General features: G+C 43.9%; 1 protein-coding gene across 1 annotated transcript; it reads left to right on the top strand.

Annotated features, from left to right (window-relative positions):
* The first annotated feature begins 315 nt into the window (after window positions 1–315).
* On the top strand, window positions 316–9,765 carry LOC149317715 (lymphocyte antigen 6E-like). Its single transcript, XM_089518986.1, has 3 exons — window positions 316–367; window positions 4,035–4,151; window positions 9,418–9,765. The coding sequence occupies exons 1-3, from the start codon at window positions 316–318 to the stop codon at window positions 9,624–9,626; spliced, it is 378 nt and encodes a 125-aa protein (XP_089375112.1). The 3' UTR covers window positions 9,627–9,765.
* Window positions 9,766–13,839: the final 4,074 nt, after the last annotated feature.

Below are 13,839 nucleotides of genomic sequence, written 5' to 3'. Positions count from 1 at the left end.
TTTTTCCATATGAGGAACTAGAAACTTGAAAACCACTTCATCATTATGTTCAAGAAAGAGGTAAGGAGGAGGACTTCAGGGAAATTTCATGCAAGTTACAACACGCTCTGCATCGATTTCCAATGAAAACCACCTCCATAATGCAAAGCAAAACCTGATGTGCTCAATGTATCCTTTGGGCAGTAAACATTCCTCCCTAATGGCACCACCCTCCATGTGTGACACATTAATGATGACAGAGTAGAATAGCAGCAAAGAGATATATAATGTTAGCCCAGTAGCTTGTATTTTACAAGCTGGAAAACACTCACCAAAATGAAGAGCTTGACTGTTGTGTTCTTGGTCGCATGCCTCTGCATGAAAAGAGGTAAGTTGCAGGAATAAGAGGCTCCTCATCATAGCAGAACGAAGGAGGGGTGTGAAGAGAGGTGGAAAGTATTTTAGAAATGACCACAGATTCATGGGATCACCTTAATTCTGGAGATGCTGCAATAGAGATTGCGACTGCTGACAATTGGTTTTGGAACTGCTGCATATCTTCTGCTCTTTTGCAGTGAACCCACGGTCAATCTGTTTGGGATCCTGTCAAATATAGCAAGAATTTAAATGGTGTCGGGGAAGCTCTGCTCGTCCAGTTGTAAGCAAAACAACAAAAGTTCTTGTGCACCTTTGAAGATTAATTTGGCCTAAGCCTTTCTGGTCCTCAGTGCACATCAGATGCAAGAGATATAGCATCTCCTATAAAATTTGGGTATGGCTTTATGCAGGCATGCACATGGTCATTCACTCATCCTACGCCTTATAATTAGTTTAATAATCCATAACACTGAGAGCCAGCATCATGGGTGTTGGACTAGACCTCTAGAAGACCAAGTCTGAATCTCATGGAAACTCACTGGGTGGACCTTGGGTGTCAGAGAAAGGCCATGGCAGATGGCCATCTGTCAGGGATGCTTTGATTGGGAGTTCCTGCATGGCAGAGGGGGGTTGGACTGGATGGCCCTTGTGGTCTGTTCCAATGCTATGAGTCTATGAGTCTATGACTCCTCTAAACAATTCTTCCCAAGAAATCCCTATGATAGGTTCGCCTTAGGGTCGTCACAAGTAATTGTTTTTGCTTTCTTTATGTTAATCTGGAAACTTGCCTTTCCACTTCCTTCCTTGACTTTCTTCAGTAATTGTTCCAGTTGTTTGCTATTTGAAGCTAGTAGTACGGTGTCAATTGCATGTCTTAAATTATTGAAGTTCCTTCCTCAGATTTTCACACCTTCTTTTTCTGAGTCTAATCCTGCTTTTCATATGTTCAGCACTGAAGATAAACAGATAGTGTGATAAAATGCAGCCTTCCTTGACATCCTTGGCAACTGGAAACCATTCCCTTTCTCTGTATTCTGTCCTAACTGTAGCCTCTTGTTCTGAGTGCAAGTTATTCATCAGGATAATAAAATGTTGTGGCACACCCATGTCTTTAAGAGGAAGCCATAGTTTTTTTTAAATGATATATACAATCAAAGGATTTGCTATAATCTATAAAGCACAGGCTGATTTTCTTTCAAAACTGGTGCATTCCATTATCCAACATATGTTTGCAGTATGATCCCTAGTGTCTCTTCCTTTCCTGAACCCAACTTGGACATCTGGCATTTCTTGATTCATATACGCTAGAAGTCTTCATTGCAGAATTTGGAGCATCACTTTCCTTGCATGGGAGAGTAATGCATTGGTCTTGTGGGCACTTCAATCCCTGGTGTCCCATTTCTTGGGGACTAGAATGTATCTTGAGCATTTCCAATATGTGGGCCATTGTTTTGTTTTCCATATTTGTTGACAGATTTTAGTTAAAACTAGAATAGATTATCTTGCTGTAGCTTGAAGCAGCTCTCTTGGTACGTCATCTGTTCCTGGTGATTTATTTCTCCCAAGTGCTCTGAGTGCAGCTTCCAATTCACTCTCTAATATTGGAGGTTTGTCTTCATCCAGTTCTTCCTTGGAGCAATCTGTTACCCTTTCATCTCTTTTACATAGTTATTCCATGTATTGTTTCCATTGTGTTTTCATTTCTACATGGTCATAATGTGTTCCCTTGCTGGTTGTAGAGCATCCCCACTCTTGGTTTAAATTTCCCTTTGATTTCTCAGGTCTTATGGAAGAATTCTCTTGTTTTTCTTTTTTTTTGTTGTCACTTTCTATTTCTCTGATTGATTATTATAGTATTTGTCCTTGTCCCTGCACACAATTCAATGAACAGCTGTGTGCAATGTTCTGACTATATTTCTATCATCTTTTGCTTTTGTTTCTTGTCTGTCCTTAACTGCTTGAAGTACCTATACATAGCTAAAATGTATCTTACCTATGTGTGTGTTTGTGCCTTCAAGTTGCCTGTTGAGTTATGGCAACTCATAAATTTCATTGAGTTTTTTTTTTTAGGAAAAGAATACTCAGATATTGTTTACTCAAACTAAACAAAACTACACTAAACCAATTAACTAGTGCAACAATGCCTAACTAAGGGGCTCAACAGACTGCCCCAAATGGATGGGCTGGAGCCGCCTGTTTTTGCTCCAGAGGGAAGTTGTTTGGGGTTGTTCTACCATGTACACTGAAATATTCCCACTAGCTTTCGGAACCTTAGTGTGAGACATAACCCAGAAGAAGTTTTTCTGCTGCAGATGAGGTCAGAGTTTAGCCTATAAAGTTTAGCATGTTGAAATCCAAAGCACCTGGTCCATCTTGCAAGTTGGCATCACTACCTCTTCTCCCTCCACGTGATCTGCATTTTACGGATTGGTTTCATGACTATAAATGCCAGGCTGCCATTGCTTCCAAGTTTTGCTCAATTAAACCTCACCCAGTTAGCTGGCATCTCTACTTTTACTTCCTCCCGAAGGCTGAGACTAGAGGCTCTGGAGAAACTTACTGCTGTCAAAGACGTGCGGCAAAGCACCTGCTGCAAAGACTGGCTAGCATTTTGAAACCAATCCTCATCTTGATATTATCTCTGCCATGCCCAGTAACCCAGTTTGAATCAGAAGGGTGGTGCCCCACGCAGAGGAGAATGTATTTCATGAAACCAGACTTGGAAGCAAGCAAGACGGAGTAAAAAGCTTGGTCAGGTAGTCAATTCAAAGCAGAGTATGGAAAAGTTACTTTTTTGGACTACAGCAAAAGCAGTGGGTGAATGATATGTTTTTATTTATCACCTGGATTCAGTGTAGGATTGCCAGATCGCAGGACCTAGCAATGAGTCTACAATTTTCAGGCAGGAGACGAGACTACAGATTCTCCACTTTAGGTAGGTTTAGCTTCAGGCAAGAGGAAAGGTCTGGGTGCAAATCTCCAGCTCAGCTAGACAAGCAGCAGCTTGCTACGGTTTACAAAACTTAATAGAACTGTTGCTGCAGTTTGCAAAGACTTTTGGAGACTATGTATTTTTCCTCCTTCGCTCACCAGACATTGTTGCGCCAGGGCTTAGTACCTTCTGTTCTGCTCTACATACAAAGGCTAGATTAAATGCCCTTTGCCCCATCTCCTTAACTACAGTAGGTGAGAAAGAATAATCCCCTTCTTTCACTTTGATCTAGAAACAGCCCTTTTGTTTCTAGTTTCCAGTTTATGGCAACCCTAAAACAACCCTATCATGAGGTTTTCTTGGCAAGATTTGGTCAGAGAGGGTTTGCTTTTGTCTCCTTCTGAGGCTGAGAAAGTATGACTTGCCCAAGGTCAGCCAAAGGGTTTCTATGGCTGAGGAGGGATTTGAATCATGGTCTCCAGAGTCCTAGTCCAATGCTCAAACCAATACACCACACTGGCATTTTAATTGGTATTAAGTTGCCAGCATTGGGAAGTGTGGATAGACTCCAGGTTCAAGTGCTGATATTTTTATAGTAAAATCAGCACCAGCCATACACAAAAGGACCCAAGTGACTGCTCTGAGATGCAAATACTGGCCCATTGTATTTTTAAAAAACTGTATATTATGGAAATCTAAAAATCTTCTTCTTCCTCCTTCTCCCTTTCCCTCTTCTTGTTTGCAGTTACATCACTGGAGTGTTACACCTGCGAAAATGTAAAGTCTCACAATGAATGTACAAAACGCACTAAGTGTTCGGATATGGACCACCATTGCGTATCCTTTTATAACCATCCTCCTGGTAAGTTACAGAGAACCACCGTCATTTTTTAAAGTCAATCCTTCATGGTGGAGGATCTCAGTCATGGTTTGCAACTGTTTTGACTTTTTCAATTCCCCAGTCATTGTCATATGTGTTAGGAATGTTCACCTGACACGTTTCTCACCTACCATTTTTAGTGTTTCAAGACTCAAAATGTTTGCACTGATTTTGCTGTAGAGGTTTTAGGGTATAAGGCAGGAAACAACAATGGCACCTTTCCATCCTGGAGAGAGGTGACCAGTGGGGTCCCACAGGGCTCTGTCCTAGGCCCAGTGCTATTCAACATCTTTATCAATGACCTGGACGACAGAATTGGGGGTATACTTATCAAATTTGCAGATGACACCAAATTAAGAGGAATAGCTAATACTCCAGAGGACACGATCAAAATTCAAAATGACCTGAATAGACTAGAAAGCTGGGCCACAGCTAACAAAATAAACTTCAACAGGGAGAAATGTAAGGTACTGCACTTAGAGCGAAAAAATGAAATGCACAGATATAGGATCATGGGGGACACCTGACTGAATGAAACTACATGTGAAAGGGATCTAGGAGTCCAAGTAGACCACAAGTTGAACATGAGTGAACAGTGCGATGTGGCAGCTAAAAAGGCCAATGCAATTTTAGGCTGCATTAATAAAAGTTTAGTATCTAGATCAAGAGAAGTAATAGTGCCACTGTATTCTGCTTTGGTCAGGCCCCACCTGGAATACTGTGTCCAGTTCTGGGCACCACAATTCAAAAAGGATGTTGAGAAACTGGAGCGTGTCCAAAGGAGGGCGACTAAAATGGTGAAGGGTCTGGAAACCATGAAGCCCTATGAGGAACGACTCAGGGAGCTGGGGATGTTTAGCCTGGAGAAGAGAAGGTTAAGAGGTGATATGATATGCTTAAATATTTGGAGGGATGTCATATTGAGGAGGGAGCAAGCTTGTTTTCTGCTGCTCCAGAGAACAGAACCTGGAACAATGGATGCAAGCTATAGGAAAAGATATTCCACCTCAACATTAGGAGGAACTTCCTGACAGTAAGGGCTGTTCGACAGTGGAACAAACTCCCTCGGAGTGTAGTGGACTCTCCTTCCTTGGAGGTCTTTAAGCAGAGGCTGGATGGCCATCTGTCAGGGATGCTTTGATTGGGGTTTCCTGCATGGCAGAATGGGGTTGGACTGGATGGCCCTTGTGGTCTCTTCCAACTCTATGATTCTATGATTCTAATCTCAATATTTTAAAAATTAATCAAATACATACATACTGCATGGGCCAGAATACTCTGGGAGCAGCCTGGTGTATTCTGGTCTCAGAGTTGCCCTGACCTCCCCCTGTTACCTGCAGCCTTCCATTGCAATGCCAGGTGGTTGTTCTCATAAACGTCCTGCTATGTCATCCAATGGCACTGCTTCCGCCATGGGTCACTTTACTCTGAGTGCGCAGACAAAAAGTCTAGGGGAAATGAAAATAGGAAACACTGTAATTTTATTAGAACAATATGTTGCAATGGGTGCTAAAAGGATAAAAGAAATTTTAAAAGCATAAAGTATATGCAATCCTGAAAACAAACAGGCTTATGCTGGCCTGTAAGCCATGGCCTAACAAACAAGACTAGTGATACCAATCAGTACTAGGCTAGTAAACTGCACATCCCGAATAGTAAAGCAAAACAAGAGGAGGTGTCAGACATACAAAATACCAATACGATGGTAGATAAATTTCTTTGCACCTCTCAGTAAAAAATTAAAAGGGATAACACAGTACGCCCATTACAATTGGAAAGTGAGCAAACAGAGACCAAACGCGTTTCAACTATGCGTCTTCGTCAGTGGTCATGGAAAACTAATATAGCAGCCTTGTAAGTTATATAATAAAATTTGTAGGGACATCCAGTCGCAGTAAGCAAATTGTTGGTCCTCTTGGACCTGGTATGATGCCAAAGACTTGAATATCTCATGTGGGACATCCAAGTCTTTGGCATCATACCAGGTTTTAGATTGTACGCCATAGGCAGGCTTTTATATTCTTGATTTTACTTGGTTTTGTACAGCGCTGTGTAGATTTACGGCGCTTTATAAATAAAGTTAATAATAATGATAACAGTTTGCTTACTGCGACTGGATGTCCCTACAGATTTTATGTGGCCATGTTTTAGAAGAGTTTATTCCTGACATTTCGCCACAGATGCTGGCAAAACATCAGGAAGAAACTCTTCTAGAACATGGCTACATAGTCTGAAAAGCCCCCCCAAAACTATGGATGCCAGCCATGAAAGCCTATGATTTCACAATGTTGTGAGTTTGATCCCAGGGCTCCAAGGTTGACTCAGCCTTCCATCCTTTTGTTGGTCAGTAAAAGGAGTCCCCAGCTTGTTGGGGGCAATTGGTTTACAGATTGTAAACTGTTTAGAGAGTGCTGAGCTCTCTATTAAGTGGTATAGAAATTTAAAGTGCAGCTGCTATTGCTGAGCTACTCCTTCAGCAGGAAGCCTTCTTCATTTTCCACCGTCAGCCTTATGCCATTTTTGGACTTAACATACAATGGGATTACGCCTCATTTATACTGTATAATTAATAACAAGTAACATGCAATAGGTTTAAAACATAGGAATGAGTAGTTTTCCTAAAGAGGGCTGTTAGTGTAAGTAGAAATGTAATTTGGTACAGCTGTTAGCCATGGAAACATTGGGTTAGCTTTAAATGCAATTGTAGGCAATGGATGTTATCAGACAAGGGAAATTGGAAGTATAATCCAATGGCAATCCAAACACAATCATGGGGTTTAACTTTATTGCATGATAGACTACCACATGCAATTTCAGGCAATGGCAAGCTATTTTTGGGCAATGGGGAGTCAGTTCGAATGCAATGCGTATTCACGTAAATTCGTTGAACTAGTGAATTCATGTGAATGCGTTCTGGCCCCACTTTCTTTTCATTCGAAATTAAGAGAGATTCCTCCTGTGTGATAAACTCCAATGTTGAGAGAATCTTATCAGTAAGGAGTTTAACTGGGAGGAAGTAGAGCCAGGCAAGTAAAATACTCATTAGTATGTGGGAGTTGGAATAATGATTTTAGGAGTGAATGTAATATTATCATGGCTCTTTTTGCATACAACAATTTCTTTTTTAGGAATAGATGTTGTACTTGATGATAAAGTTTTTTTCAATTTGGTCCATAAGTATGGAAATGCACTGTTAAAGGTATTTGAATGGCACATGGCTGCAAGTCTTGCAATATGATGACAAGAGGTATTGACCAACTGGCCATGAACAAGCTTTTGTGAGAAGGAGGAGATAGCTGTCTGTCTGTTGGCCTTGGACTATTCTCAGTACAAGCATTGGCTGAGGATTTGACTATGGATTAACTCTTGTTGCAAGTACTGACTGTGGATTTATTGGTATATAAGTATGGTGATACTATTGTGTTACTTAATCAATGAACTATGTGTTCTGGACCTTGAACTAATGTGATGTAGTATGATACAACTTTAGGATAAAAGAACATTGTTTTTTATGGAATTTGTATGAATTTGTTGTGATATAACAAGATTAAATGTGTAAGAATAATGCTATATACAGCTTATAATTGACTATTATCTGTAAAAGAAGTATATTTTACTTCATATTTCTGGTGTTTATTTGTCTTAGGAGTTTTCGCACGAGCGAAATCCCAAAGAGAAATGGGATTTAAATGAGAAAAAATCCCACAAATGGGGGAAGATTATCACATGATGTCACTGTTAACGTGAAATAACGCAATGTTAAAGAGAAGGTAAAATGGAGGAAAAGAGTAGCTTTTTACTTTCTGAACTCCCCGAAAGCAAAAAGCTGTCCCTTTTCTCCATTTTACCTTTGATTTAACTTTGCGTTATTTCACTTTGGCAGTCATTTCATTTTGGAATATATAGTATTTTTTAATATTTTCAAGCATGAATGCTTGATTCCTGGATAAAAAAAGGTCAATGAATATGGAGGGCTGACTGTACTTACCACACCATGGAGGGTTTTTTGTTGTTTTTCTTGCTTGTGGTGACCTTGCCACCCACCTCATTATTCCTACTGGGCATCAGCTGCCACCGAAATATATGGTGTGGGTGCCTTGTGTCACCATTGCCATAAGTCAGAAGCAACTTGGGACTTGTCTACACTGGCCAGAATATTCTGGGCTACTCCCAGAGTAATCTGCCCCTAGAGCTGCCCTGGATTTTCCTCCATTATTTTTGCAATCTGTACTGACAGCGGGCAATGGCATTGCTGCCCTCTGATGTCAGAAATGAGGTGCCCAGCATTGATCATATGGCTGGGCCCCTCGTTGTGATCTCAGAGGAAGTGACTTGCATGAGCAGCAATGGCATTGGGCAGCACAGAGAGACACGTGTGTAAATAGCTGCCTGGTATTGCTACAGAGTGCTCTGGATTTCTTGCAAAATATGGAGCAAAGATTTAGGTTTGTTTTTTTTACATGGGTTTAAGGAGGGACAGATTTGTTGTGGAACTGCAAGGCAGTCCACAGTCAAATCGAGAATTTGGCCCTGCATCATGTAGTCAGGTCCTGGTGAGGGTTGGGGGAAACCATTGCAATTGGCCCATGTAGATATAGCCTTGAAGGCACCCAACAACAACAGCCATTTTGCAAACAGACTGAGATCCCACATTGTTTCAGACTAGCATAAATATCCACAGGTGGAGTTATGCTCTATAGCCTCTGTACTGAATAACCATGTAGTGCAATGCCTCTAGGTCAATAGTCAAAGTGCATGGCAGACAACCCAATTGCAATGTGCAAAGGAAAGGCATAGAAGTAATGCATATTCACATGCTACTTGGTGTACAGTAATGCACTGCTGCTTCTCTTCCTCCACTCTTTTTCCCTCCTCTTTATATCCCACCTTTCTCCAAATTATGGGACTCAAGGTGGCTCACAACATATTTTAAAACATTGCAACTTGAACTGAATGAGGCTATTCTGAACAAAACAAGTGTCCAATTGCTTTTCCGGGGAAATATATGTATGTTTAAGTCAGGATTTGTCAGCCTCAGAGAAAGGCAAAGGCAAGCCACCTCTGAACAAATCTTGCCAAGAAAACCCCACAATAGGTTCACCTTGGGATCGCCATAAGTCAGAAATGGCTTCAAGGCACACAACAACAACAGGATTAAAGCTAGTGTCAAAGCCTGTCAAATCTCTTTGCAGTTTCTCATATGACCACCTTACTTCCCTCCCCCTCTTGTTTAAATTTTGTTTTTCAGGTAAGGAGCTTTCCATCAGCAAATGGTGCGCTTCACACTGCCCAAAGATCAACGCTGGAGCTAAGGGAGTCAATGCAGGGATTTCATCTACCTGTTGTGAGACCGACTACTGCAACAGCGGTGGACCCAGCGGTGTGAAAACCAGCTACGCCATAATGGTTATGGCAGCCTTGGCCAGCTTATTCTGCATCCTGCGGACAGGGTTCTGATGGGAGCAAAGACCTCTGGCTGTGCACCTCTGGATGCTCATGGGAGACACAAACTCCTGTGGGTCTTCTTCTGGCTTAACTGAGTTCTATTCTCAGAGATTGTTTTCCTGTGAATGCAAATGTAATGTGCCACCATCAAATTCTTTCCCATGTAAAAATGTCTTGCATTCAATAAATGAACATCTGGAAGAAAAGGTTTGGCACAGCCCTCTCTCTGATCATAGAACCATAGACTTGGAAGGGTCCCCAGAAGACATCTAATTCAGAATCCATAGCTAATGCATTCTTAAGAGGTAGTCATCCAATGCCTGTTGAGGTGCTCCTAATGAAGACCTCTTATGATCAGGAGGTCCTTCTTGATACTTACAAGATTATCTCACAAGGCATCTCTACTGCAACGACCCCATTTTTGGAGCAGATGGAAACATACCAGTATTCAAGGAATCTTTATCCCACCTCCACATCAATACTGGTATGGTGGTGCAATGTATGATACATCCAGGAGCCATTATTATTGTCCTACTTGGGGCATACCGTTGAAGAGGGAGTGAGATAAGGCAGGGGGTGTGGGTATCTGACAACCCAGCACCCACCACCACCTGATCTAGCATTGCTGTGCTCCACCACCACCTGATCCGAAATCCCTGCACCCTCTTGCCACTTGATCTGCCATTGCCACACACCCTGGTGTTGGCATACCAAATGGGTAGTTGGGTTGTCCTCTCTCAATCCTAAAGGAAGATAATGGCAAACATTTTATAATAATAATAAAAATAAAATTTTATTTATATACTGCTTTTCTATAAATCAAAGCGGTTAACAACATATACATATACAATATAAAAGACCATCAGAATACAAAACATCATAAACACCAATTACAGCAATAAAACCACATCTCATGCCAGCTCAACCATGCTGACGAGGGGGAGGGAGCACATCGGGAGTCAGGAGTCAAGAGTCAGGGGTATGCCTGCTCGAAAAGGTGTGTTTTTAACCCCTTCTTAAATTGGTTCAGTGAGGTGGCTGAGCAGAGCTCGTCGGGAAGCGAGTTCCAGAGGTTGGGGGCCGAGGTAGAGAAGGCCCTCCTGGTGGTAGTAGCTAATCTGACCTCCGGAACTCTTAACAGTTGCTTCCTGGTTGATCAGAGTGTGCGGGGCGGATTGTACGGAGAGAGGCGGTCCTCCAAGTACCCTGGGCCCAAGCCATTTAGGGCTTTATAGGTAATAACCAACACCTTGTATTGCGCCCGGAAGCGAATAGGCAGCCAGTGAAGGTCTTTAAGGACCGGTGTTATGTGGCTGGTCCTAGGTGTATTAGTGACCAGTCTTGCCGCCATGTTCTGCACCAATTGCAGCTTCCGGGTATGGTACAAGGGTTGCCCCATGTAGAGCGCATTGCAGAAGTCCAAATGAGAGGTTACCAGAGCGTGTACTACCGTTTCAAGGTCCCCCCGGCCCAGGTAGGGATGCAGCTGGCGTATCAGCCTAAGCTGATAACAGGTGCTCCTGACCGTCACATCCACCTGAGATGTAAGGTGGAGCGACGAGTCAAGGAGCACCCCCAGACTGCGTACTGAGTCCTTCACGGGAAGCGTGATCCCGTTTAGGACAGGTGGAATCACCGCCATCCCTGGGCCAGGGGAACCTATCACGAGTACTTCCGTTTTCTCTGGATTCAGGCTGAGTCTGTTTTCCCTCATCCAGCCCATTACCGACTCCAGACAGGCAACGAGAGGAGAGATGCCATCCTTGGTCACTGAACCAGTCGGAGACATAGAGAAGACTATTTGGGTGTCATAGTCTTTTATGCAGAAATCTTGTCAAGATCTTGATACAGTGGCATCACTATGAGTGTATGGGAGGTGTGGATCACGCCTCAGAGGGGGTGACAACAATCAATTGAACTGTGAGTGTGTGGGTGTGCAATGGTGCTGCTGTGCCTGGTGCCTGCGTCTTCTGTACTGTCCTGGCTCTCTGTGAGGAGGAAGCCATGGTAGCAGAATACGAGGGACAGCACACAGTCCTTTCATCCCCTCCTGCTGCTTGGCTGTCCTCTGGTAGCCCTGGGTGGGTGGCAGCCAGGTGGCCAGGAGAACAAATGAGTGAGGGGCTCTACACACAGCCTCCAAGGGGTCAGGGTGCCATCCCTTTCCTAGATGGTTCGGGGCAGTGGCAACCTCATGCTGCGGCCCCGATTCGGCCTTTCAAGGGTGCAAAAAGGAGCCACAAAAAGCAGTTCCTTTTTGCACCCTCAAAAGGGCACCATAGCTGCGTTGCCGCGGTTATATGGCACTGCTTCAGTGCTGCATCATATGGATGGAGCACTGAAGGAGTGCCATGACACTGCGTGCTGTGTGGAGTGGTGCGTGGAGTCAGGGTGCCATGGGGGGCAGAGTCAGGCATGTGTTGTGAAGATGCTAGACCTCAACTCCGCCCCCATGCCAGCCTTAACGGCCAGTATGTGCAGGGCTGGAGTCCCTGAGGATAAAGCTGAGGCAGTGGAGGAGCGGGAATGAGTGTGCCCTCATAGTGTCTCCACAGTCCCCACTCTCTCCCAAAGAGGAAGCTGAGGAAGCATGCCCCTTTCATCCCTTCTTGCTGCCTCGCTTTCCTAGCTGCCCCCCATCCCAGGGCTGATCAGGAAAGCAGCCAACAGCTGATAAGAAACTTCAGATAAACAAAAGAACGCCACACAGAGTTTGTGGAGTAAGGCAAGTCTTGAATGGCAGACTTACAAGCAAAAGGCAGAGTCCAAAAACAAGGTCTGTAGTCAGTCTGGGTGTAAGCCAAAGGATCAAACAAATAGTGTAGTCGAGCAGTCCAAGAAGGTCAAGAGTTCCAGCAAAGCAGAATGGTCAATGCAAAATTCAAAGATGCAAGCTGAGAAATCAAACAGAGCGTCTAGGAACAAGGTGCTTTCACCAGGAAGATCAGATCGCCTCTGACAAAGGCGCTGGCATCCTTCCCAGGCTTTTATCATCAGCTCTCATGAGTGCAGCTGTTCTTTAATTCTTTGGTGTTTTGCATAAATCCTTTGAGACCGCCGGAGGCCCACCCTTTTGGCTCTCTTCTGGCTGAAGGTACGTACATGGGTCTCCTCTTCTTCCTCAATGCCCACAGTTCTAGAAGGCTCTGCTGTCTGGAATATGGGCTTCTGGTTATCTTCTGGGGCCACAGTCTCTGCCGGTGCTCTCAGGGCAGAGCTAGGGCCAGGCTCAGGCTCAAGCTCAGGGTCAGAGTCCTCTCCTGAATTCTCAGCCAGGCTGGGCATGACAACGGCTGCTCTAGGCATCCAACCAGGTGAGCAAGCGAGTGAGCTAGTGAGCAAGTGAGTGAGGCAGCAGAAGGCACCACCTGGCAGCTCTTGGTGGGTATGACCAGGCAGCAGGTGGCTGGGTGGGCAGAGAGAGGAGAATCACAGTGGAAGGTGGCAGGTTTCTTTCAAGTGGTCTGTGTTTTAACACTTTGTACAAGTAAAATAAGAGTCAATATGGTGTAGTTGTTTGTGTGTTGAACTAGGACTTTGGAGACCAGGGTTCGAATCCCCGCTCAGCCATGTAAACTCACTGGGTGACCCTGGGTGAGTCAAACTCCTTCAGCCTCTGAGGATGGTAATGGGAAACCCCCTCTGAAGAAACATGCCAAGAAAACCCCATGATAGGTTCATCTTGGGTTTGCCATAAGTTGGAAATGACTTGAAGACACAGGACAATAAAAACAAATGAGGAACTAGAAACCAGGAATAATGTAAACAACTTCAGTATCGTGTTCAAGAAAGAAGTTGGGGTGAGGAATTCAAGTAAACTCCTTGCAGGTTCCAGCATGCTCAGCTTTGCATTTCAAAAGACAGCCACTCCCATGATGCAAAACAAAACCCAATTTATTCTTTGGGGAGCCAGGGATTTTCCCCTGATGACTCAATTGGTGACAGGCCTGTGATGCCACAGTTGCTATGAGCTACATCAGGATGGTGCAGTAGCCTCTCTTTGACAAGCTGGAAGCACCATGCCAGAATGAAGATCCTCATTGTGGTCCTCTTGGTTGTGGGCCTCTGGGTGGAGAGAAGTGAGTAGGGGGATTTTAAAATCCCCACGGTGTGGAAGAAAGAGCATGTTGACCTTAAGAAAGCTGGGAAGAAGCCCTTTGGAAAGATCATGCGCAGTGGCGTCACTCGGGGGTGCATGACACTGCTCCCCAAATATCTTCCTTTA

This window comes from Sceloporus occidentalis, unplaced genomic scaffold (assembly GCF_023333645.1).
Source record: "Sceloporus occidentalis isolate IW3139 unplaced genomic scaffold, rSceOcc1.0.p SCAF_3, whole genome shotgun sequence".
Classification (NCBI taxonomy): Eukaryota; Metazoa; Chordata; class Lepidosauria; order Squamata; family Phrynosomatidae; genus Sceloporus; species Sceloporus occidentalis.
Note: the sequence above shows the minus strand (reverse complement) of the source record. Positions and strands in the feature narration are given on the sequence as shown.

What these genes read in the sequence shown, in the direction of transcription:
- LOC149317715 (XM_089518986.1), top strand. Translation starts at nt 316, where the DNA reads ATGAAGAGCTTGACTGTTGTGTTCTTGGTCGCATGCCTCTGCATGAAA. An exon ending in ATGCCTCTGCATGAAAAGAG is followed by an intron (nt 368 to 4,034) that starts GTAAGTTGCAGG and finishes TCTTGTTTGCAG; the next exon opens with TTACATCACTGGAGTGTTAC. An exon ending in CTTTTATAACCATCCTCCTG is followed by an intron (nt 4,152 to 9,417) that starts GTAAGTTACAGA and finishes TTTGTTTTTCAG; the next exon opens with GTAAGGAGCTTTCCATCAGC.